The sequence below is a fragment of the Rhodamnia argentea genome, chromosome 3 (genome assembly GCF_020921035.1).
Source record: "Rhodamnia argentea isolate NSW1041297 chromosome 3, ASM2092103v1, whole genome shotgun sequence".
Taxonomy (NCBI): Eukaryota; Viridiplantae; Streptophyta; class Magnoliopsida; order Myrtales; family Myrtaceae; genus Rhodamnia; species Rhodamnia argentea.
Genome location: NC_063152.1, coordinates 25591092 through 25617825, shown reverse-complemented (window position 1 = coordinate 25617825; position 26734 = coordinate 25591092). Strand labels below are relative to the sequence as shown.

The following is a 26734-nucleotide window of genomic DNA, read 5'->3' as shown; positions in this document are numbered from 1 at the left end:
TTTTTCTTTATTTTTCTTTATTTTCTTCCTTTTTTTTTTTTTTCCTTCTCCTCCTACCTCAGCCTACCTCCACCGCGATTGGCTAGCAATGTTTATTAGCGAGCCTCGAGCTCAAGGTCATTGGGATCGGATGAGCCTCGAGCTTGCTAGCCTTGGGAGAGCTCGAGGCTCGCCGGGACACCGCCAGTTGTTGAGGCCCGGCACGCGGACAAAGGAGAGAGAGAGAGAGAGAGAGAGAGAGAGAGAGAGAGAGAGAGAGAGAAATTACAAAATAGAGAATTCAAAAACACAAAATAATAAGAAAATAAAAAATAAAAAGTGAAAAAATTCAGTTTTTAAGAAATTATAAAAATTGTACATAATATTTTTAGGAATATACATTTTCAAGAATTTAGCAAAAACAAATTTTCCTAAATTAGATTAAATTTGAAAGTGTTTAACAATATGGGTCATCGGTCAAGACTGCCGGTCGCCATCGTGGTCGGCCGACAACCCTTGCCGGTCGTAGAAGATAATAAATAAATAGAAAGAAAAAAAAAACATAAAAAACATAAAATTTTAAAAAATATTAAAAAAATTTAGCTCGTTAAAAAATGTGTAAGAAATAATTTTCTCTAAACTAGATTTTAATATGGAAGTGTTTTAGCACTATGGGTTGAAAAGTGTATGAGTTGGGGTCCGTCGAGATTTGTATAGACTGATTGAAAATGGCAAGTCCTTTTACATTTTTAATCAGGTTAACCCTATTTAGTGTCAATCTTGCCCCGTGGTTCACCGCGTGACCGACGGTTGTGCGATCCACTGACGCCCAAACTCAATAACCCACATATTTGACAGTTCTAATTTACTAAAAAAAATTGCATATAACAGATTGAAAAAGAATATAAGGGGGCTGATTCTCAGTTCTACCCGATAGCAAGCCGATTTTGGATCTAGACTGATTCTACAGAAGCACTGGTTCAATGTCTGCTTTCGCAAGCGTTTAACTGAAACATACAGCTTTAGTTACTTGTTAATAGTTATTTGTCACGTAGGGAAGTGGTAATTTACGTCTCGCTAATCTATCACTCATTTTGGAGTTCGACTGTTGAGGCATTCGTTGACACTGATAAAGTGATACTCGAGGGTATGATTGCCCGCCTCGTCGGCCTAGTGGCCAGTTGAGTTATATTCCTTGTACCGTGCACCATTTCTCGACAGCGAGAAATCAGTAAGGGCGGCCTCGCTTCATGTGTCCGGGCACATGAAGCTAATATAGTTGGTCATTAGTCAAGTTAATCATATAACTCATGACCTAATCGTAAATTATTTTAACCTTATGAAACGAAGAAGAGCTTTGAAAGATAATTGCAGCACGAGATTGTAATAGCCAACTCTTAATAACAAAGGTCAATGACAATCACCAATTACCTGATTGGTAGTGAGATTTAGATCATCGGTAATAATCTAATCCAAACTATTGGGGTACTTTCATCATAAATTCAAGACGTCGATGTTAAACTTGATTTCTAGGGAATTTAGAAATCAATTCCATGATGCAATTTACCGGCGAGGTTGACGGCCACTGGGTGAGTAACCGCTAATAAATGGTGGAGCTAGGTATTGAAACGAATTAATAGTTGAACAAAAGTTAATTAACCTGATAGTTTTGGCCATTCATAACATGATCTTTATGTATAGGCAAGAGTGTTAACCTATTTAATAACCAAGTAAGTTATTACATTATGTGAGGATGTCAAAATTGAACTCAAAGCTCAACAAATCGCGAACAGAACCGAATAAAAATTTTGGTGCATTTCGGTTGTGTTCGGTTTGGTTTTTGGTTCTAGTAATTGTAAAATAACCATTCTTTTTTCAGTTAGGTTATTTCGGTTCGGTAAACTAAAAAGCATTAAAAATTTTCAAATAACCATTATTTATTATTTATTTTATTTTGTTATTTTTTAGGGAAAATGCCCCTCCGATCCTTGGCTGAGGGCTGGTGGGGATCGCCGGTCCTCCGTTAGTGGCCTGTGGCTTCGCTAGATTTGAACCAAAAAAAAAAAGAAAAGAAAGAAGAAGGAAAAATAAAAATAAAAATCAGAAAAAAAAATGAGAACCAAACAAAACCGAACTAGATTTTTGGTTCAATTTAGGCGAGATTCAATTCAATTCAAGTTTATGCTCTCTAGTTTGGCTCGGTTCGGTTTTTTTGAAAAACCCAGCCGATCCGAGCCATTAACACTCTCCCTAATACCGTTGAGTATATGAATCGGTAACATAATTCATAAACGAACAAATATGGGTTGACGTACTACCTATATACCTTAATTATATAGGTTTGTGCCAAAATAGTGAGTGGTTTATCTATAATATGTTCAATTGTATGATCAAATATATCATGATTTGTAATATCCAAAATTTTATTAAGGTATGTAATCTTATCAACGAGATAATTGAGCTTTTAATGGACTTCATCGAATTTTTAGAGAAGTCATTTTTCAAATACTGTGTCTTACGAGTAACCTATAAAAGGAGCAAAAAGGATGTAGAGATTAAAAGAACTCATAAATAACACATATCAAACTGGGCAGCGACTAATGTAAATTTGCATCGCCTTCATTTATGATGATAATTGAGTGCCAAAAACTCAACAAAGTGTCGAAAATCCGGCGTAGCATTACACTCGGGGTGAAAATGGGCAAAACAAAAGACACTTGCAATAGCTAGTTTAATTAGAATAACCAAGCTCAAGCCTTCACCGAACTCGTGTTTGGTTTAGTTTCAAAATTGTCGACGAAGTCATCTTCATTGATTAACTTGTCATCATGACGAATCCAAGTCTTATAAAATTGCCAAGGCAGGTGTGTTTTAATAGCTTAATTTTAATATAATTCTGTGTATATTGTGTCAATCACATACTTTTGGTGACCCTCTACAAACATTAGTCTGATCAAAAAAATTAAAACACGTTGATAATTGCTAAATTACGTGGTCGTTTGAGTGTGTTTGGAAACAACTTTCTCAAGGGCGTTGGGCCAAAATCTAGGTGTTTGGAGAAATGTATTTTTCCAAACATCCTTAGGCCGAAGTCAGCCTTCAAAAGGCTAAAAGCCCAAAGCAGCTTTGAAGTCGCCCTGGCTTCCTAGCATTCTCGGGATGCTGAGGATTGGTTTAATGAAAATGTCCAAACTTTCGATTTTACCCTCATTTATCAAGTATACTTCCATTTTTACCCCTCGCAGCCTTAAAACCCTCAAAACGCTCATCTCTCTTTTGCCTCTCACTCTTTTGCTTTGTCCTTCGCTGCCCGCTCGCTCTTTCGCATCGCTATCTCCTCTCTCTTTCGGTCTGTCCTTTGCTCGGGAAGAGAAGGACCGCGATTTGGAGGCTCAAGGCAGCCGGGGGACTGGAAGCGGGAAGGGAGGTTTCAGAGATCTGCTCAAGCATTTGGGTCGCGGGTTCTCGGGTCCTCTTATGGATTAGGCTTCGTACATCGAACTCCAGTTGCTCCTTCCCCCCTCCTTTGAGCCCTAATTTGTGCATGATTTCATGATTTCAATCATTAATCCCCCTTCCATTCCTCTTCGTTTCGCTCCTATAAGCGTCAGGTTGAAGCTTTTTTTGTTGTGTGTGGTACTGGTGCGTGTTTGATTCGAAGCTCAGGTCCGTGGGAGCATGTGACCGGGATCAGTCTCGGGGCGGTGTTCGTGAACCGCTGGTGAAATGGGATGCTAAGCTCCAGGAAGATCTCGACAAGATGCTCGAGCGGGCCAAGGCTGCCAATGTGTGCTGCTACTTCGGTATCCCTTTTCTTTGCACCCTTTTGCATTTCTAAGTTGTTGCGCTCCTTGATTCTATTGCCGCATTAGTCTTGAGCTCATGACTCTAATTGGCGGTTCTGTAGAATTTCTATCTCTAGATTAAAGCTCAAATTTTTCGATTCTTGTACTTGTTGGACCTGGGCTCCTTTTGTATTTAATCTTATTATTCTTGTTTGGCATTGCATTTTAGCTACTCCATTTCTGCCTTGTATTGCTAAACTGAGAAACCGGTTACGAGTTCCATGTGCTCGAGGCAAAAGCAATGTAAAGACTTCTTCATCACAAATATCCATGATACTATTTGTGCTGAACAATTTCCTCAGTGCTTCAGAGTATGGTGAGTTTTCTTAATTCAATTTAGTAGGCTTACATTCAGGCTTCCAATATAAGACTTCTCCAAACACCATAAGGCTTGTTTTTCTGTCACTTTGAGGTTTTTGGACAACTTTGTGTTGGTCAGTTGCTGGTCACTTGACAATTTGGTGGTCATTTGCTAGGCGAATGATTTTTTCTGGACAACCTTTGGGGAAATGAGCGGTTTGGTCTGGTCTAACGTGAAAAGAATGGTCATGCTCCCTTGATTAGTTTGCCAAGTTAATGAAGGCTTGTGATCGTGCTCTAACAAGTTAATAGTGTAGGCTTGCTATGGTCAAAATAGCTTGTCTTGTTGATTATTTGGGTGAAAATTAGGAAGAGATGTGTCCCGCTTAATCACATGAAAGTCAAGATAGCTTATGTTCTTGTTTCAAGAGCTTGCATTTTATTGAGCGTGCCACTGTTTTAAGTAGGAAAGATTAAACTATCTTGGAATGTCTTGCCTTTATTTTTTTTTTGTCAAATGACTTGTGAATGTCTTGCTGTCTCTTACTAGGTCCTCTTGTTTGCTCTGGGATGATACTGACAGTTTTATCTTTTCGATATTTTACTAGATGATGTCAAGTTCATCAAAGGAAAAGGCATGATGGACCGCTGAAGACGTGGGTCTCTAGTCTTGATAGCTTCCACAAATTTGTCGCCATTTGTCTTCACTAGTCATGGGGATGGTGGGTTCTTGCAACATAGAGATAAAGATGGAGGATGTTTTCTTTGAAGATGTGAAAGTTTTGTTCTTTTTTTTATAGACATGCATGGTTGTGTCCACTGGTGTCCGGGGGAAAGTTCATTTGTTAATATGTTGGGAGTCAATTTCATCTATCAATGAATGTAATCTTAATGGAGCCATGCATTTTTTTTTTAATCAAGTTCTTGTTTCTGTTCCTAAACTTCTTTGCATGGAAAGGAGTTGAGCGTGAAGAAGCAAATTTGATGACAAGAAATTACACTTTACCATGGGTTTTCTTTTTTTTTTTTTGGGTAAAAAATATGGATATTCAACTGACCATGATTTATGGGTTGAATTAATAGTTAAGGAAGTTTGTAATATTAAACTTATTTATATCCTCTTGATTCATGTGATCATATCCATTATAATGATTTGCATGCAGCCATATTTTGACTTCTATAACTTATAAATTTGTTAATATGTGCCTTTTAAGTTACTCTCAACGTGAAAATATAAAAATTGCCGTCATTACTTTTTTCCTAATTTTAAACGAATTGTAGTTAAAAATAAAAATAAATTGGCACACCAAAGGACTTTCTAAATGTAAGTTTATCAAAAAAAAAATTTATTAAACAACTTTCTCAAAGTTACATCCCAATGCACTTTTCAATTTCAATTTATCCAATAGTATTTGTATTTCACCAAACCCCTTTATCCCAAAGGTATTTGCATTTTTCAAGGCTTTTCTCAAAAGTCTTTCCAAATGCAATCGATATCCATGTCATATATAGTAAATCTTGCTCATTTTATTTTTACAATAATTCACTTTCGCCACTTAAATCTGCGATATAAGATGTCCTTCCCATTTTACCCGGATCTGCAAAAAGCAAGTAGTTACGATATAATCGAGCTATTAAAACGCACATGTCTCAAAAAATTTTTCTTTTTATTTTCTTTTATTTAGTTGTGGCCTTTGAGAATGTTCCATTGGTTCAATTGAATAGTGTGCTGACTCGAAAAAACCTTGGGTGGGGTGGGATATTACATCTCACCTCAAAACTTTGCTCGAAAAGATTAGTATGTTCATAGAAATTAACCCTAGCAAAAATTACGATGGTGTTGATTAAAATTACTTGAAGAACCAGATTTAAACAGGGTTTGCATGAACTTCTAATCAATTAGGGATGAGCGATTCCCGATCCGATCCGGTTCCCCAAGAACACGGTGCCGGGCGGTCCAATAGAACCAGTTAAATACCACATTCTGCTGACTAGTCATGACTGAACATGGGCATCAAGATAGAGGAGATTGTTGGAGGGCGCAGGCGAAAGAAGCTGGTCGTCGATGGGTGGACAATGGTGAGGCTGAGGTAAGAGCAAATGGATTTGTGGCTTCCCTCCTTTCTTGGTGGATGTCTGTGGGTCCAAAAGGGGGGTCCCCTTTCTTTTTTACTTCCCCAGAAAACCCCCCAAGACCGAGCTCTCCATCCTCACTCTTCTCTTCCTGCTCTCTTTCCCAATCTGTTTCGCACTCCCCAAAACTCTCCCTTTCTTTTCTTTTGCTGCCCGATAGATCACTCAACAAGGAATTCTTGCGGCCCCTCCATGACGACGTTTTCTGCAATGCCTGATTGAGATAAAGCGAAAACAGGGAAGTCGAAACTTACTTGGTTCAAGGAAAGTCAACAATTGGGAGATGGTCGAAGCTGACGATGAACGACCAGTTGGACGAGGCTGACGAGCTGCAGCTGGTTAAAACCATTGAGCTGTGAATCGCGAAAGAGTGCGAGGCATGCGTGAGAAGTGAGAGAGGCCAACGGGAAAGAAGATTTAGCCTATTTAGGGTTACGTTTAAAAGATAAAAATTAAAATTAAAATTAAAATCGGCTGATCCGATCCGGGAGGTCCGGTTCGATCTTGTACCCTCGAAACCGGGAACCGGACCACCGCCCTTTGGAATAGGGAATCGGACCACCGGTCCGGTCGATCCGATTTGCTCAGCCCTATGATCAATATGGGACCCGTTCTGCTTGAGGTCCCGTGACCTCGCACTTGGGTCGCTCGAACATTGTGGCCGCCGATTGGGATGCGTGAACCTAGGCAATGGCCAAATGGGTTCAAGCGACCCCAAGCGACCGTCACGTGGGCCCCTTTAAATTCATTAGAATATCTGGCAATGGTGCAAACTAGGTGTCAAGAATCATTGTCGGAGTTCAATAGATAGGGAAGTAACCGTCCGAGCCAAATTGAGGTAAGTTGAAATCATGACATTAATAGGAAAGTTATATTGGTGCCGCTTCGTGTTTTCCATGGTGGAACATAAGACGTCGCAGGTGGTGACTTATGCCCGATAGTACCACCCCGCCTGTTTTGGACGGTTCCATGCACTTGAAACCTAGGTCGTATGAACTTATTACAGCTCCGATTGAGCCAATAAATAGTACAGCCTCAATCCGCAAACACGCCTTAAAATTGTTTATAATGCAAAGTCTCACGCATTTCGATTAGACTTTCTCTTTTTTGACACCTGAAATGGTAATTAAAAGGGAGCAAACCACTGCTCAACAGGGATCGAGGGATGAATGATGAAGGATTTTGTATCAATTATGTGAAGCATCCCATTCGTAAAAACTAAAAAAGTACCGCGTTTAGATCCCATAACGTAATTAAGCCTGGGCTAATACCCTTCCAATCGAACATTTACAGCCTGGTTTTCACCCTTTTTTGCTTTGTCGTGTCAAAAAAAAAAAAAAAAAAGGAGACGAAAGGGGAAGGCAAGAAAAAGAAAGAAAGAAACCCTAGCTGCAACAATTCCTGTAGATTGATTGCTTTCACATGAAACGTGTCAAAGCTTTAGATCGAAAACCATACAAATGTAGTATGTTTTGATGTTTCCGAAGGGAGATATGATCGTTCACACAGAGTTCTCGCCTTTTTTTGTGAATGTACTTAATAAGAACTTGGATTGCATGAGCAAATTCATCATGCCAGTGGCAAAATAAAGGTTGGCTTTCGATCATATTTTTTTTCCTTGTTCTGATGGCAAAGAACCTTTGATTTAATTCAAATGGCAAATCGGCATTCGATCATACGAAACCACGACAAATACCAGATTTTTTTCGTGGGAGGGCACTAAACTTTGCCAAAAGGAGGTGTTGAGACTGAGACACGTTCAAAATTATTGTTATTCACTCGAGGCTTGAAGAGAAAAATGGGACCGGGACTGATGGAAGCAACACAAGGTTAAATGAGTATGAAGTGTATGCCAACATGGCAACTAGATGTATAATCATTTTACGAGGCTTTTTCGGTAAACCGTGCATGAAATTTACTTTCCATTTTGCCAAGGTGCACATGTGAGGGTGTCATACGAAAGAAGTCTCACATGAGATGTGGTGTGAAGTAACAAATATAGATAGTTGCCCACAACTCTCAGATGGTTTCAACTGGATATATCAAATGGTTCAGACTTGGCCTCTCTCTGGATTTCTATTCCATCTTATAAAAGTCCCACAAATAAGAAATCTAACCACACTATCAATTGGAATGGAAAAATAATGGAAAACTTTCACCAATGCTCCCCAAACGGTTGCTTAATTTGCAATTAAATCCTAAGCATGATTTCGTAACCACACAAAATCCTAACATTATGACCACACTTCGTCAAGTGACAATGCTCAGAAAACATCAGTTGTAATTAAGCCTTGAAAACCATATTAGCTGCGATTAAACCTCAAAAATCTCGTTTGGCTATGATTAAGCTTGAGAATAGAAATTAGTACGTGAGCATAATCATATCTCAAGATGTAGGTCGATTATGAGTAATACTTCAATATTTTTACGTTATAATTCATGATAAAATTTATGATTTGCAACTTCACCCATACAACCATTTTCAATGCACGTCCCAAATAACACCTCAATGAAAAAACTATCCAACGCTTGATCCAATTTTAGAAATTAGGATGCAATTTTTAGCCTCTTACCTCGTTAAAGCGTTGACTTGACCACACAAATGGACTATGTGCTCTGTTGTCTCGGCCCCTGACCATAATTCACAACCCGCCATCAGAAATTACTGTTAGAAAATAATAAAATTGATTTTCAAGTAGAAAAGTCCAATTTGGCTTTAGACTTGTTATGGATAAACCTTATCCATATTGATAGATAAGCTAGAAGAAAAGTCCAATTTGGCTTTGGACTTGTTATGTATAAACCTTATCCTTGTTAAAAGATAAGGAAAGCCAACTTGCAAGTAGAATTCAACTTTGATTTGGATTCTTTTTAGATAAGATTTCGACTGACCCTTTCACACTATAAGGCGGTGAATTTTCTTCATCGGCGCGAACTATAGGCAAGTGGAGCTTGTATTATAAATATGGGTGACATGGTAGTTTTTTTTTTTTTTTTTTTAGGAGTGAGATATAGAAGCCCTAGTATATGAAAGAGATAGATTTGTGAGTTTGTACTAAAAACTTAAAGTTAAGTTTGTGTTTTCTTTGTGTAAAGCCTTTACAATGGCATTTTGAATATTACTCTCATATTTGCTCACTCGCATTCTCTCTCATATCAAATCCTCCAAATTTTCGCACCTTTTTTTATTCCTATAATTAGTATCAGAGCTAATTATGGCATCCACAGGTTCCGTTCAATTGCAACTTCCCAAGTTGAATGTAGGTGTCATGCGGATCGAAAATATTAATCCTATTAATTACAATCGAAAAAGTAGATGCGCAATCAAGGATCTAAAAAAACATGTAGATAAAGCACATAAAGACTAGTCCGGCATCCCCAGTATAGCCCTAAAGGCTTAGAGAATGTGTGATCAAGGTTTGAGGTTGATTTGGAGAGATGTTGGAGATAGCTTGCCAAAAAGCGCAAAATCGTCATTTTGGAAGGATCGAGGGTCAAGAATATCGAAAATAGGTTTCGCCAGTTGGTTGTGGCCATTTCCTATTTTTTGAATTTTTGATTTTTATTTTTCTTATTTTTATAATTTTTTTTTAAATTTTTTTGTTATCATTATATTTTTTATTATTTTATTTTAAATTTCTGGAAAATTATCCGGATCGGGCCAGCAGACCCGGCCCGCGCCGTAGGCGCCCAACTCGGGCCTTAAGGGCCCAATTGGTCTAAGACAAAAAGCCAAACTTGGGCTTGACCCAATTTTCGTATTTTTTTTTTCAGGATTTCCCATAAAGGCCCAATTTTTATTCTAAAGCCCAGAATCCCAAATTTCATGCTAAGCCCACACATTGTCCTTAATACAAAGCCACACCCAATCTGCTTACCCACATTTTTTACTTTTATTTTTTATTTTTTATTATTTCCTTCCTGATTCCGTACAGATCCCCGCCTGGTGGGGGTACATGAGAGAGTTGACTGGTTAAACTAAGGCCAGTAGGGACGATTTTTCCCTACTGGGATTGCTCCCAACCGTCATCGTTCGTCATCGGCCACCGCCAGCGACCGCCATTGTCGCGGACTCCGACACTCGATGCAGCCGCCGCCGTTGACCCCAAATCGAGATGGAAACGCAGGCCCAACATTCGTGGATACCCAAAATCAAAATAAAACCAATAGGAATACCAACTAGGCAGCTAGGACCATGTAAAGAGCACGAAAGAACCCAGCGAAAAACACATAAAAAGCGCACGGGGAAGGCGATTGAGGCAAAGCTAAGGCAAACTTGATCCAGGCGTATCAACAATCGGATGGTAGATATAGACGAAGGCAATGATTTTCGGCTCGGTCCAAATAACACAAGACAACAACGGGAGGAGGCTTGAAACTCTCCCGCTCTCCTTGATACTTGACCCTCTTCTCCAACCTGCTCTCTTCCTTTTGCTCCCAGACTTTCGAGGCAGCTGCGGCGGACTTGGTCTAGCATCTAGGAGAGGAGTTTAAGCTTGTTTTTGGGTGTCTTTAGGCCCTTGATCTTGCCGTCGGACGAAGGTGGAGGGGTGAGTTTCTGGTTCTGGTTCTGGTTCTCGCTTCCGCTGCATGCGTAGAGGGGACAGAAGCAAATTTTGTTCCTACGTCTTCTTGGCTCCCTGGTCAAATGGGTCGGGTCGGGTTTGACCCGCCCGATCCAACTCAATATTGCTCCAACTCGATGTCAAGTTGACCCATTTTTGAGAATTTGATTCGACTAGAACGTAATTACAAGTATCTAGATCAATTGTCATAGCTAGCAAAAGGTGAAGAGAAGTCTAAAAAGGACTCAATTTGTGATTTTTGTTCAACTAGGGACCTAAAAGTAAAATATTGAAAATTGAGGTTCTCGATCAAATTTTTTAGATTTAAAATGATCAAAATGCAATTGGGATTAAAAGAAGACTAATGAATATATTTTTTTATATATTTTCTGGTCACAAGTGCTATTTTTTTTTTTATAGTTTTTGGGTATCTTCTAATATATGTAAATACTAAAACATGTAGAAAATACTGGAAAATATTTTTTTTATTCAAAAATGGTTCCCCAGCCTTGGCCAAGGGTTTCAGAGTTGATTTTTGATTTTATTTTTCTTGATTTTAATTATTTTTCTAAAAAAATCAGGTATCAACAATATTATCCACTTTTCTGTCACACAAAAATGGAAGAAAATGCCAGATAGATCCTGAAGGTAATGACAAAAGGGAACCATCTCCTGCTAGAAAGAAATTACCACAGACAAAAACCTTTGGAAGAGCTATAATATCAATAGGAAGGGGAGCAAAAGTAAATAGGATGGCAATCCAAGAAAACACAAATGAAATCCCAGAAATATTGAAATTTTGAGAGACATGGCTTCAATTAAAATAATATACATTTATATTATATAAAAAGATCAGTTCGGATGGGTTAATTGGATGGTTTCCACCCGAAACCGAGAATTGTATCGATACACGTTGATTTTAGAAAATTAGAACCGGGAACCAAACCTTACCTACTAGTTACTATCCAAAATTAGCCGATTGCATATGGTCCGATCCGATTTGGATGGATCGCGATTTTTTCCTCACCCTTAATGGGTTGTACACCTATTTTGCCGCCTCTAGTATAAATTCACTTGAAATTCGCAATTTATGTTGTACCTAGGGTTACACCCAAGATGGCAGACCCTACAATTAATACAAAAGGACCGTTTAGGAGAAAATTCTGTGTTGACTAGCATGATTAACTAGCTTAGGAGATTCAAAGACTCCTAACTTTCGAATGACAAGTCTAAATGAAGCATCATTTGTCGGTGATATGAAGCATTTGTTCATGCTATGGAAGCCGCCGGAGTTTTACGGAAGCATCATCAGCGAAGACATAACAACGGAGGGTTGTTAACAACTAGTGTTTCATCTTTAGGAACTCGAAATCTTATGCAAAGTATGAAAACGAAAGGCAAACCTACCACGAGTTGAACATTTTTTAACGAAGAAAAACACTCTCGGGCGAGCCCCCGACCTCTAGTGATTGCCCCCTCTTTAGCCTCCTCCTTTTTAGTTTGGTTTAGGTTGAAAGGCCAAGAGCAACACTAGATAAAATTAGATTGGAACTACAATGAGCAGGACGAAGTTCCGCGATTCCCTCTTCCCTTCACGTCCGGAGAATGTCCAACTCCATCTCTCACTTTCTCTTGTTTTCATTCCCTGTCATCCCTATAAGCGGTTTCGGGATTGATCTAAATTTCAGTTGAGATTTAAAACATATCCCGTCGAAAAATGTTATAATGCGGATCTTGAAACCTGAAACTTATCTTGTCAATTAATTTCAAGATTAGTTCTAAAGTCTATCCTGGAACCAAACAAATTTTTTTGTTCATTTTTCGTTTCTTTTTTAGTTAAGAAAATGCTAGCGAATACAGCAACAAAAATCCCCAATTATCACTAGCAATAATCCATAGAAGATGAACACGTAAAATAACATACACAATAAAAAGTTCAAAACACGCAACATTAAAATGGTTCCTAATTTCAGTTTCGGCTCTTGCACAGGAAGGAACTGGAACCAAATCACAAGGTAGCAATTTAACCTTTTTTACGGAATTGAGACCCGAACTTGTAACAATGGGAACCTAAGGGCCTACATGAGAACCATTTTAGTTCTCTGATTCTGTTCTCTAGAGCAAAAAAAAAAAAGATGAGAATCATGTTTGATAACGTAAATGATTTTGATTATGATTATATTCCCAGAATCGCTTTTAAAAAATCAAAATCTGTTTTAAATCCAAGACAAAAAAAAAAGTTGGTTCCGGGAAAAACAATCACTTTTGAAAATGAAAAAAAAGAATTAAGTCTCATATCTCTCACTTTTCCCTTTCGGTCTTTCGTCACTTTCCCTCAACTTAATAAAAATAAAAATAAAAATCGAAAAAAATTGGAAATTTTAAAAAAAAAATTAGAAAATCTCTAAAAATAGAAGAAGCTTAGATTTTGCTAGTTTGACCTCATTTTCATAAATTTGGGCCTCAATTTCTTAGATTACATAGATTTCACTCTTCCGCAAAACATGTCGCAAAAGATGAGGGCATCCAACATGCGGATAACAACATATATACTTGTAGCCGTGCGTCACAAAATGTGACCATTTGCACGTGGAGTTGGAGCCAAACACCCATTTGGATTTAGGAAAGAAGCTGCAAAATGATGGTGAAGGACTTATACTTCGTATCAAGGAGGATAACTTTTTTTTTTTTTTGTCGGTGGATAATTTGGTTATTCGGCTGCTATGTTTGTATGTATTTTGGACAATGCAATATTTTAAAGAAAAAATGATTTCTTAATATGTGAATTGTCTCATGCTTCAATTGAATTTCAAATGCAATGTATTAAAATTTGTGTTTTATTTATGGCATGCTAAAAAATAATGTATTTTAAATTATTTTAGTGTACATTGAAAATTAGTCTTCAATTTAGGATAAAATTTTACAAAGTAACTACATAGTTATTTGACTTAAATGAAAAAAATCAAGAAGAGAAACGGTTTTTCAAAACAGAAATTGTGTGCCATTATCAAACGTATTTCTATTCCAAGAATAGAAATTTTGGACAATTATCAAATGCATTTTGATTCTTTAAAACTCATCTAGGAACAAAATTGAAAAAAATTCATTTTAATCAGAATAGGTTTTCAGAACATAATGGTTGTTATGCGAAGCCTAAGATCGTAATAGTTCCTATAGATGTTTCGGTCCAATTCCTTGTTCTACCTTAAACCCAAACTTAGTTGCTCCCTCCTATTTGAATGGGAAGTATTGATATAGAAAATAGGTACAACCTAATCCACACAGCTGAAATTCTAAGAGTTAATGAAATGTCGTCTGAAAAAAAAAATATCAAAGAGGAAACAAAAACCATATAAAACTCTACATGCATAACATAAGTGAAAAAGAAAAGTCACAAAATATGAACAAATTAAGTTACAAATTTATGTCTCTTTCAAGCAAGAAAATCGTATCCACATATTAATTTTATCATATAAAAAATATTAGAACTAAGGGTGTGTTTATTTCATGGAAAATCAAAGACTTGAAAAACATTTTCCAAAAAATAAACTCTTATATCTTTTAAAAAAGTTAGTCAACGAAAAATATTTTCATTATCGATAACACTTTATGCCTAACTATTTTCACGGTGATAAAAATACTTTGCATTCATTTATTTTTATGAGTAATACAAGCGTTCATTTTTTAGAAAATATTTTTTAAATTTTTAATTTTTCGTGAAACAAACACATCCTAAAAGAAATTGTGAAATTACTGCGCTGCCATCATAGGCTAAGGTTCTACGAGGATGATCCTCGATTCTTCCACTTGTATAAGAGCAGTAATAACAAACTTTCCTATTTGAATCTTACCGTTTTGCTGGCCCTCTTCCTCCATGGAAATTTCCTAACCAAAGAGTCCAACAAAACGAAGAAAATAAAATAAAACAGGTCCAGTGAAAGTGTGACACGTGTGTCGTAGAATAAAAATGCCCCGCTGACCGCCGATGGCTGCTACGATAACATCATTGACTCCCTCGGCTTCTCTCTCTCTCTCTCTCTCTCTCTCTACAAATTCACGTATCTCTATATGGTTTCTGCCTCTTTCCCTCTTCTTCTCGTTTTCATCCATTCCTAGGGCTCTTAAGACTCTGAACCCAATACCCAGTGAGAGCAAAGTTTGAAATTTTCTGCTCCCCTCTTGGACAAATACCAAGGTCCTTATTTCGTCTCGAGCTTTGACTTTTTATGCTTTTCTTGTCTTTGGGGATAAAGATACGAGCTTTTGGGTGCTTATGAATGATACCAATGGCATTCGTTGCAGGGTTGAGTTGGGAGATTGAGTTTTGAGGTCGATGGCCGGTGGATCAGATGTGGCCGAGGCTACGCTGTCTTGTGCTCAATGCGGCAAACCAGCGCATCTTCAGTGTGTATTTTGTTTCTGCGCTTCGTCTGTATTTATCTATTTATATTTCGTTTTAGTTTGATAGTGGGTGATTCATCGAGGTTCTGTTCTTGATTCATGCTGACTCGATCCTTGTATGTTTTGGAGCCAATTGGTCTCACCGTGTTTTCGTCTGCTTCTCCATTTTTCGATAAAGTTTTGTCTTGTTAAGCTTAGTTGAGAATTCTAGTAATGGTGGATGATGGGTGATGTTAATTGCTTTAGGCATCAATTTTTTTTTTACATCTTTTTCATGTTTTCGCTTCTTTTCTTTCGGGTGTAAATGGGTTCTCAGGTTTTAGGGTCATCATGTTCATTTTTGGTTTTTTAGCTGGACTAAATCATTTGAGAGGAAAAGAGTGAGCGATGTATGAATCATGTTCTGCAATTGTCTATGACTGTATTCTCCCAGTGGGTTCTGCTCATGGTGTATCCGGGGGATTACTTTTCATATTTTGTGGTCTAGGCTTAGGATAGAACATCTTGATAGTAGCAATGGATTAGTTAAACAATGATTGATGGTGCAGAAAAATCAAAATTGTGGGGCTATGTTCCTTTGAAAGTCTGGACTTTTACCAGAAACTTACAAAATGTTAACTTGTATATACAGGCATATGTAACTTCAACCAAGAGTGTAGCCATTCTTCATTTGCCAATGCATTGCTTCGATGAAGTTGATTTTCATTTTAGATCTCTCTGTCGGTTTCTTGCTTTGTTTACAAATGGTTGCTCTCACTCCAGTGCATTTGTTTTGCAATGAATGAAGCACTTGTTTTCTGAGTGGATTTTTTTCCTAGTATTCTTTGCATAATAGCATTAGAAATGTAATACATATGTCTCGTTTCCATGAAGCCTACCAAATTAACTAGTATAAGATATCTAACATTGTGTATGCATGTTTGTCTTCGTGCTTCATATTCTGATTTGGTCAATACATTGGTTTTGTCATGCCATTATCTTTACTATTACAACTCTTCACTTGCTCAAGGCTTGAACCTGCATAACTAGAAATAAGTCAAATTGAATAGTCTTGTCGTCTTTAAGTTCCTTCTGTGGATTAATTTCTTTGTGCTTGATTGATTATCAGATAGATTTTGAGATAGCGCGCATGATCTATTCAATTCTTGCACCTTTAGAGAATAAGATGCAGCATCACCCACAACCATTATCGTGTAAAAGTGTCCACTAATCGCATTCTTAACAGCTATGTCATCATATGTAGTTATGGTTGAACTGTGCAGTTTCAAGTTTGCTAAGTAGCAATTTCTTTCTGAGCTCTCCTACATCATTCATTTATCACTTTCATTTTGCAGAGTGCCAATTAATCTTGTATCCACAAAATCAGTATTATTAGAAATTTCTTGCCAGTGAGCTCTGTAGTCTTCATGTTTGCTCACTTGGAAAAGATTGAATAACAATACTCTGGTCTCAGTTTCACCTTTTTGAAATTTCATTTTACAGGTGTCCGAAATGTGTGGAATTAAAGCTTCCTCGTGAAGATGGTGCATTCTGGTGATGATCTCTATCTCCTTTTTATTTCTTGCTTTTGTTCCAGCAATAATTTGATGTGTGAGTACACTGGGAGAAATTTTAAGAAGAAAAATACAGCTCTTTACTTTCTCCTTCCTCTAGTTCAACAAAGTGAAGACTATAAGCGTACAGAATAAAGATAGTTGCATGAATGGTAACTGTCTAAGGATTTTTGTTACTATTTCCAGTTTCTTATGATTCTTGGCTAGTGAATTTCCTAGTTATACAAATTTTCCAAGCATGAAACTTTCTGATAGTTGTCTGATTCTTTCATCCTCTAGTTGGAACCAAATTATATGCTGACTGTGAATGGAATTGTGCCAATGTGCAAATTTCTATGTGGAGTTGAAATTTCCGGCAGTAAAAGTTTAATAGGGAAGTTTCCATGCGTTATTAGGCTTTTTAAGTTTGTGCTATCCAACCTGATGGTTGTGTTGTTTTGACCTCATGTTTCTTATGAGAAAGGAGAATTGCAACCCTTTAGGAGTATCCGAGTTGATAGCTTTGAACTGTCAATTCTTTTGTATAATCCCAATGGAAGCATAGTACAAACTTTTATGGTAGACTGGTGGTAGATTACTATTCTCGGGTATTTTTATTGTAGAGTTCAAGTATGCTCTGACCGTTTCTTGGTTTAGCAGTCTGTGCATGCTTGGATAGACTGTGTCTATTGCATGTTGACATCCTATTTGAATTACATCCCTCCTGCTTCTCTCTCTGAAGTGCGATGTAGTGATTTATAATATTCATATATGTTCTTTGTTTGTATCAGTTCACTAAAGGTATAAGCTATTTGACAATATCAATGTTTTCCTTTTTCTTTTCTTTTCAAATGAGTAAGTTAGCTTGTTCAAAAATAACTTGCAGATGAAGTAGTTCTGCCACAAGCCCTGTGCAACGTTATGTCCACCCAATACTCCAGTCTAAGAAAAAAAAAAACAAAACAAAATCAGCAGAGAATCTACAAACTAAAGCCACTTAATACTCCAAAAATTGTTACAACGTCTCCGATGACTCTCAGTTACAGACTTGTCACTACTTCTGTACACACAAGAAGTTCATACGTACATCAACGACAACATATTTAAGAACTATATGAATATGGGGGACAATATCAGATTCATATAGCCTCTTGTTGACTCGTGCTTTTTATTATGTCGTGATATCTTCTATTGCTTGGTTGGGTTCCTAGTTATGGATCCACTCGTATTCTTTCGGCTGTGGAAGGTTTTCCATATTAAATTAGGCTGCCACTTATAAGTTATTTCCTATTTTTCAGTAGCTTCTTGTTGAAGCCCGCATTTTTCCTGAGGCAGAGTCACCTTCATCTAATGATAATTTGAGTTTAAGAATATTTAGCTAATATACTGTGTTTTGTTTAGCTTCATCATTTCTCTTGGCAAGCTATATAATATTAAATTCATTTGGTAACAGCACTCAAGAGTGCTTCAAAGCATCGTGGAGTTCACACAAATCAGTTCATTTGAAGGCAAAGTTGTCTACCCTCGGGACAGCTGAACCCCTTGGTAATGGTTGGCAATATTGTCTGAAGAAAGGAGAGCGTCGAACACCAAAACTTCCCCATTTTGATTGGACAGGGTATGTCCCTTGGGTATTGTTTCTTTGTAATCTTTGTACCTCAAGTTGTAATAATATTCTTGTCTGTACTGTTGAGTGCGTGTATGCAGAGTCGGATAGGGAGATTTTGTCTATGAACCTTTGTCTGTAACTGCCTGCATAAATCAATTCATGCATTGCACCGCAATGTCTCTTCGGGACATGTATGGTATTGGCAGTTGCAGTAAAACTGGGCACATTGTGTGAAATTGAGGACATAAAATCAGTGCAACTTAAGTCAGATTTACAACTTAGCAGTGACCAGAAGAAGCGTTACAAATTACTAGATTGAAAACAGCTAAGATCTTGAGTTTATTTCACAATGGAACCTCTCCTATTTGAACTTCTCCAGGAACTCAAGCAGCACGGCCACAAGAGGGATTGCTTTTATGCCCTCCTGGAATCACAAAATGAATCAATGATAATTTTGCATGTTAATTTGAGGTCTTATGGTTTCAAACATGAAAGCATATAATTTTAAGATTATCCAAATATGAAGGATCTCCCTCCTCAAACTCTTACAGACTCTAGCAGTGAAGATGAGACTAAGCAAGGTTTTTCTGCTCGTCCAACAGTGGAACAACAGGAATATGATTTTTGAGTTTTGAGGTCAAGAAAACTACGTGAGGACATAATGACATCTATACATACAACATCCATAGCTTCCATTAAGTTCTGCAGTTTCCTTCAATTAAGTGAATAAAAAGGTCCAGCTTACTTTTGAGCAACATTGCCTACGTTAAATATAATGTTGTCGAAAGTCTGGTCCTTATCATTTTATCTATAAAAATTTTGGTTCTTAATAAGGATTTTCACCATTGAAGATCTTAGCCTGAGGTAGTGCAGATGTGAATATATTTTTACACCTTCACTTTCCATTTTCCTTTTCTTTCAGTAGACACTTACCATTTCTCATTGAACATATTTGTTTCATTTTTTTCTGGCAGGACGCTAAGGCCATACCCCATATCTGGTATGCGTACTGTACCTTCTCATATCGATCAACCTGATTGGGCAGTTGATGTAAGTTGCCTGATTATGTTGTTTGTACATTATAGATATTTTGCTACTGTGTCTTCTCGTTTTCCCTTATTTCTCAGTTCTGCTGAAATCTTTTGATATGTTGAGCTGGTCCGTTAATACTGTGAACATGTTCATTCTGCAAATTATTGCATGTGATCATGGGGGCACACGCACCAAAAAGAAGCAGTGCTGCATGCACATGCAACGGCACGAACAGGAGTACACTAGTACTCTTTTGTTGTTTTCTGACTTCTTTTTGCTGTTCTTTTTTGTTTGTTTTTATCTCTGTAGGGTATCCCTAAAATTGAGCCCAACAGTGACCTTCAGCACGTTGTTGAGGTAAGATTGTGTATGAGATAATAGGATATTTTTTTGAAGAATGACAGATAATTTACCCTTTGTGAGATGACCTTCAGTTGAGTGGTATCTAGTTTATTCCCTTTTCATGCACATCTAGTTTTTGTATTCTTTGACAGATCAAAAGTCCTGAGCAGATTGAGAGGATGAGAGAGACCTGTCGAGTAAGTGAATTTTCTCTTGTCATTGTCTGCCAAGATTTATTGCACCACCGTCTTTTTATGGGTCACAGGCATTGCATTTTTATTGGGTGGACAGTCTACTGGCAGATATCTTCAAGATGTTCTGAAAATTTATGAAGCCTGATGTGCTGCATAGTCCTCATACTTGGTAGTTATATTTCATCAGGAATAGCATGAAATGTTTCTTTTCTTTTCTTTTTTTAATTTGGGAAAATCTTGTAATAGTTCATTCTTTCAAGTTCCTAGCTTTCTGATAATTTTTTGCTAATTGCTACCAAGTAATTTTTGTTATGTCAAGTTCTTATTCATTGTGCATGAATTGGATATGTTATTGGAAGGTTCTTCTGTCTTCAACAATTTGTTCTTCAGATTGCCAGGGAAGTTTTGGATGCAGCTGCTCGCGTTATTAGACCTGGTGTTACAACAGATGAAATTGATCGAGTTGTCCATGACGCAACTATTGCTGCAGGTATGGTGATGGATTTTTTGCTTCACTAGTATGTTTGTGATTGCAGCTGCTTTTGATCTTCCTGCTTATCTTTTCTGCAAGGATGGTGGCAGTTCGCAATCACCTCCTTGATGATTTTCATTTTTCTTTTTGTTTTTAATATTTATTAAGCATGTCTATTTACCTTCAGATCTTCTGCTGGAACCAATTAAGCTTTTGTTTGTGTGATTATTTGAGCAATCCATTTTCATTTTCAATAAGTCAGTCTTTGAAAATATGTGCGGGGCAACATTCAGTGATTTACTTTTTCACCTAGATGGTCGAATTTAACATATCTGTTCCCATTTTCCTTTTTGCTTATCTAACTACAGTTTTTGTCAATTTCATAGCTATTATTAATAACCTAGGACATTGACATAAATTGAAGGGCAGAACATATCACCCTCCCTTTTATCTAAACCTACTTCTAACGTGTTAAAGCTGATATCTAGATGTTGATCAACTTTGAGAGCTACTTGAACAATGCTTACTGTGGTGATAGTGGTGATAGATGATGCTTTAAAAAGGTTATATGTTCATTATAGAATTTTGAGGCATATGATATGGCTTACCTAAGGTTTTATTTGGAGGTAGACCAAGGTCATTGTGCAGAACTCAAACGAGGAGCAGTAGGAGTTTCCAGACAGTTTCCTTTCTGATGAAGATGAGCTGATAACTGAAAACAACCTTAATGTTATACTGGTCGACTTGTTCTTCCTATATTGTGAAACATGCTTTCTGTTTTCCCAACATCTTTCATCCAGATGTTCATTAATTGCGTTTGATTTCCCCTAGAGCCTTGTAGACAATTTTTATGCTGGTAACTTCAGTTTCACGTGATTACAGGAGCATATCCATCTCCTCTAAATTATCACTTCTTTCCCAAGTCGTGCTGCACGTAGGTACTCCTCTTTTTTCATTCTCACCGTCTGAAATTATAAAGATAGATCAAACTGCTTCAATGTTTTTGTTCCTGTAGGTCCGTTAATGAAGTAATTTGCCATGGAATTCCAGATGCCAGGTACTCTCTCTACAATCAGATAAAAACATGCTCTGGTGTGTCCTGTTTAAATTATGTTATTGAGTCTATTCATGTGTGTGAACATGCCAGGTCCTCTTTTTTGTGTGTTGTGAATATACAGGTTATGTAGCTTTGGTATCCTTTTTATTAATAATACAATAGTACATATTTGTTGTCTAGATAGACATTCTATGTCCCATTGGGCTGAATGGTGAACAATTAATAAATAGCTTCTACAAAATAGTAATAATAATAATAATAATAATAATAATAATAATAATAATAATAATAAGTAGCTACTTGCAAAAACAATTGACAGAGGCATCACATGGAATAACTGGCTCTACTGGAAAAAAGCACATCAAAGGAATAGCCAAAAAAGAATTTGTCTATATTATAAAAGGCATATATGCCTTCTCTATGCAATGTCTACAAAAAGCTGCTAACTCTGGAAGAGCTTTGTAGCTTAGTGGGATGGAGCTTTTGGTGAGTTGTGCTGAGTAGATGTCGCTTGCTTTATGACTATTAGCATTGCAAAACTTTGGTTTTGCATGGTGATTTTGTAATTTTACGTGAAACTGAAGATCTTTGATTGATTTAACTGTAAAATGCATGATTGCTAGATGCCAGTTTCTTTTGAAATTTCAGCCGTGCATTCTTCATCATTCACATCATTAGGGTTAATGCCATAATGTGCTTGCTTCTAGGTTACCTGATAGCAGGACTTTATCAAGATTTTTCAGTTGCCTCATCTTATGGTGTCAAAAATACCCTAACCAACTCGAAAATTTCGGGTTCATTCAGTTCGGTTCTCTTTTTTGTTTGGATAATAACTACGAGCGGATATCATAACGGTTTGGTTTGGATCATAAATAAATCAAGAACAAACCGAAGCACAGTAAAAAAACCCTTTAGTTTGCACTCTTCCTTCCAGTCTTCGCTCTTGCTTCAGAGAAGCCAAATCTCCATTGCTTCATCTACTCTCAGACAGCAACGTCATCTGGTCTAGGGGTGTGCAAACTGGACCGGACCGGACCGGCCCGGACCGGCCGGGTTGGTCCGGTCCTTGAGGTGGATGGTCCGGTCCCCGGTCCCAATAAATGGGACCGGTGACTGGGCGGTCCGGTCCTCGGGTTTCTTGTATTGGGACCGGACCGCCAATAATATATAATTATTTATATATAAATATATACAATTGCAAAAAAAAAATTGAAAACAAAACAGAATAATAAAAGTCCACTGCCCATTTTTTTCCCAACCTTACACGGTCGCACTCTCCTCCTCAAGACTCTTTTTTTAGTCTTATTTTTCATCTTGTTTTTGGCCATCTTTTCTCTTTGTAGGCTTTTTGAGTGCAGTTGGTGATATTTTTATCATGTAAAGGCTAGATTTGGTATTGAATTCGAACATTTTGGTCAAGTTCGTCGATCATAAAAGTCATAGCGAGTAGCTATGTTTTTACCGTGGCATAGTTTATTAAGTTGACTGGATTTTCAATAGTTAGCGGTCCCTCTTTGGCGGGACCGAGACCGGACCGGGACCGGACCGGACCAGGACCGCCGGTCCCGATCCGGTCCTCGGTCCCGAAAATATGGGGACCGGGACTATGGTCCGGTCCCCGGTTCCATGCCGGGACCGGACCGGCCCGGACCATGCACACCCCTAATCCGGTCCTCCTAATGGCCATTGGTGCCACCAGCATTCTCTCCCTCTCCATCACCACCCAGTCCGCCAAAGCCCTCACCCCCAGCCCATTCCCGACCACCTCCTTCACCAGCTCCACACCTTGCGCGCCACCATCAACCACCTCACCTGCCTCCAACATCTGCCCACCCTCCACCTCCACCCCCACTACCACAAACCTCACTGGCACCATCCCCTCCGATCTGCTCCTCCAGTCCCAACTTGGAGGCAAAGGGTTGAGCCTCAGATTTTGCTCCACACAAGATTGATTGCTTCGATGACTTGGTAAGATTTTGCTCTGGCCTTAGCATGCCTTCGACGGATCTAGCCTAAGATTTTGTGTGGAGGAGTAAATCGGTGGCGAAGGATCTAGCAAATGCGGGAAGATGGGTGGGACTTTTGGGGTAGTCTAGAATGAGGTGAGCCAGAGGGATTAGTGAACCAGAGGAAAGGTGGGAATGATGGAAGGAGGGACCTATAATAATAATAATAATAATAAAAGAAAACCTGAAACGAACTGAACCGTGTTCACGGATCAGGTTCTTCACAGTTTGGGTCACAATTCGGGTTACAATGACCATGTACCTTTAATGTTCGGTTCGGAATCCAAATGAAACAACACCATTGACACCCTTACTTTTCAGCAGTTACTTATGGCAGCCATAGTTTACCTATGGCAATGAATTTTTCCGGTTTGTGCACTCGTGATTTGACTGTGGACATTTATGCGCAATAATTGTGCAGGCTTAAAACTTAGTGCATTAATGTGTGCGCAAGCATACATTTGTGTGAATGTGATTTATATAATCTCATAATACTTGTGTATGCACGTAGTTGTTTTTCTCTGGGTTGTCATTTGGATGGCAAGAGGGCTAGTGCAGAATTTGATATGAGAAGACTCTGTATTTGTTCTCCAAGATAAATGAAGTATAGATAAATGAACTCCTTTCAATCAAAGATGAACGGCTTGATGAGAGAATGCTAATGTTCAATTGAGTTAGATCATCATCAAGTTAACAGGCTAAATTGCCAACATTCAGAAGTACTATGAAATGTGCTGGAATTAGGTTTCTTTCTAATTGCAGTCAATTTTGTAATTGTATTGGTATTCAATCTACTCTTTCCTTTATATGTGGGACTCATGCTGATTGATTAAGTGAGACATGGGATTTTTTGCTGTTCATGCATCTTTCTTTTGCATGTTTTAGCTGTGTAAATGGTCGAGGTTTTCTTCTCAGTGCCTCAAGCCTTCTTTTATAGCTTCGGCCACATTTTTTTATGCCTTGTTGTTTTGACATTACTCATTCTTACATTCTAATTACTTCAGGAAACTCGAGGATGGTGATATTGTGAATGTTGATATTACTGTGTATTACAAAGGTGTCCATGGTAGGAATCGATCCCTTAGCATTTTCTTAATGTTGTATAGTTTTTCATCTTTGACCCCTGTATCAACTGACAAGAGCAGGTGATCTAAACGAAACATTCTTTGTGGGAAACGTGGATGAAACATCCAAGCAGCTAGTGCAATGTACTTATGAATGCCTGGAAAAAGCAATATCCATAGGTGTGCCTCCTTTTTCCCTCCTTGGGCGGAGTTTATACTAATGCTGTTAAATACTTGCTGCTGTGGTCTGTGCCGTTGTAACCTGATCAGAGCTGTGAAGCCTGAGTTGCTGATTACCATTTGTTTCATTGTTCTAAATGCGAAATTTGAATTCTGATTTTGCTATTTCTTAATGCAGTGAAACCTGGTGTTCGTTTTCGTGAAATTGGAGAAGTCATCAATCGTCATTCCTCTATGTCAGGCTTCTCTGTGGTAATATACAACTCTCGTGCGTATACATGTTGCAATTCTCTTCTCCCCTCATGCAGATATATGTAGTGTTCAAGTATGATTAATTATCCTTTTTTTCCATGTGAAAAAAGGTGAAATCATATTGTGGTCATGGTATTGGAGAGCTCTTTCATTGTGCGCCAAATATTCCTCATTATGGAAGTATCCTTCTTATGGCTGCTCTTTGACTCGACATATATGTACTTCATGTTCAGCTTTCTCGACAATAAATGGATGTGGGACAGAATTAGTTTACCAGTACTTGCTATCAATGGTTATTCTCCTCTGTGTTCCTTAACATATGCAGGAAATAAAGCTGTTGGAGTGATGAAGGCTGGACAGACATTTACTATCGAACCGATGATTAATGCTGGTATTCTTTTGGATAATTTGTATGCTGTCTTCTCTCGAGTTATGTTTTCTTTCATTGAATGAACTACCTCGTAATTCACTTGTTTGACAATTGGTTAACAGGAGTTTGGCGTGATAGAATGTGGCCTGATGGATGGACTGCTGTTACAGCTGATGGCAAACAAAGCGCCCAGTTTGAGCATACTCTCTTGGTAATAACTTCACATTTTATTTGCCAAAAAAATGGTGGAAGAGAAGGGCTAAGATCAAATGGAGAGAAAAATGCTGAGTTTTGAGTTGATAGGAATTTTACTGGGGTGGCATGGCAGTGCTAACCTGCTGATTTTCGCATTACTCGGGCATATCTCTCTTCTATGAGATTGTTGCATTAATCAATCTCAATGAAATTACATATATCCTATAATACCACAACAACATCACTGTTGAGACACGCCAACTCCATTCAATTAAACACTGAAAATCAAATATGATGAGAAAGGTCCATACGTGCTAAAGTCAGCCAAGCAAATGGGGAAAATTTGGTTCTGCTTGGAGAATATCTTCGTCCTTATGGTTTAGCCAATCATGTGCTATTCTTGTTTTTTGTTTCCCGTCTAGTAAGAGCGTAGGACATACCCACCATGCTAGAATCGAAGTACGAACAGTACGATTTGGATATTAGTACTCATGCTCTTTGATTCCACAACTAAGACATTTCATTTAGTTTACCCTTATGTCGGTCACTGTATTAACAAATTGATAGCTGCTATATGTTTCATTGCTTTGAATGATCCACTTTTCCACATCGCCTGTTTAGGTGACCGAGAGTGGAGTAGAGGTGCTCACGGCAAGGTTGCCCTCGTCTCCTGATGTGTTTCCCTGGCTCAAGCCATGACTTACTGGAGGTGAATGACAACCGCCATCAACTGCGGAGCTTTTGCGGTCAAAGATTTTCAATGTGAAGCGTCAGAACCAGATTGAGATTGGCGCTTGTTTTCCCAGAGGACATCTTGACAACTTACATTTTTTTCAGGGAATTTGATCCATCTCAAGAAACGAATGTTCGATTTTCATTTTCTGCATGTTTTAACGACTCCACGGCGGAAACTTTCATAGCGGCTTCATGCTAAGTATGTGGATGAGTTTGGACGTCCATTTTTCCTGATTTTATTCAGAACAAGCTTTTGAATTGTCAAGGTGAATGAAGTCTGCTTCATTATAACTTTATTCATAACCCTTTCGAACAATTTAAGGCACATGTACATTTTAAGGCTTCATTTGTTTTACAAAAAATGAGTGATTTGGAGAACAATAAATGGTCTATTACGGCGATGAGAAAAATTAACGGACAAAAAGTATTTTTTTCTTTTTACATAAATATTTAGACTCAAAGTATCGTCTG

The 26734-nt window shown here is 37.9% G+C and overlaps 1 protein-coding gene across 3 annotated transcripts; it reads left to right on the top strand.

Moving 5' to 3' along the window:
- The first annotated feature begins 14840 nt into the window (after positions 1–14840).
- LOC115756384 (methionine aminopeptidase 1A) lies at positions 14841–26354 on the top strand. 3 transcript variants are annotated; one of them, XM_048276804.1, is made up of 17 exons: positions 14841–14967; positions 15125–15226; positions 16706–16756; positions 18209–18373; positions 19339–19414; positions 19706–19753; positions 19891–19935; positions 20323–20422; positions 21287–21338; positions 21420–21461; positions 24472–24533; positions 24613–24711; positions 24890–24963; positions 25074–25143; positions 25289–25354; positions 25456–25544; positions 26150–26354. In XM_048276804.1, the coding sequence occupies exons 2-17, from the start codon at positions 15156–15158 to the stop codon at positions 26225–26227; spliced, it is 1188 nt and encodes a 395-aa protein (XP_048132761.1). In that variant the 5' UTR covers positions 14841–14967; positions 15125–15155; the 3' UTR covers positions 26228–26354. The 3 variants fall into 3 exon arrangements, with proteins under 3 accessions (XP_048132761.1, XP_048132762.1, XP_030551987.2); XM_048276805.1 differs by having other exon boundaries at positions 14857–15017; positions 25298–25354; XM_030696127.2 differs by having other exon boundaries at positions 14858–15017.
- Positions 26355–26734: the final 380 nt, after the last annotated feature.

What these genes read in the sequence shown, in the direction of transcription:
- LOC115756384 (XM_048276804.1), top strand. Translation starts at nt 15,156, where the DNA reads ATGGCCGGTGGATCAGATGTGGCCGAGGCTACGCTGTCTTGTGCTCAA. An exon ending in TTTCCCAAGTCGTGCTGCAC is followed by an intron (nt 21,339 to 21,419) that starts GTAGGTACTCCT and finishes TTGTTCCTGTAG; the next exon opens with GTCCGTTAATGAAGTAATTT. An exon ending in CTATGTCAGGCTTCTCTGTG is followed by an intron (nt 24,964 to 25,073) that starts GTAATATACAAC and finishes ATGTGAAAAAAG; the next exon opens with GTGAAATCATATTGTGGTCA.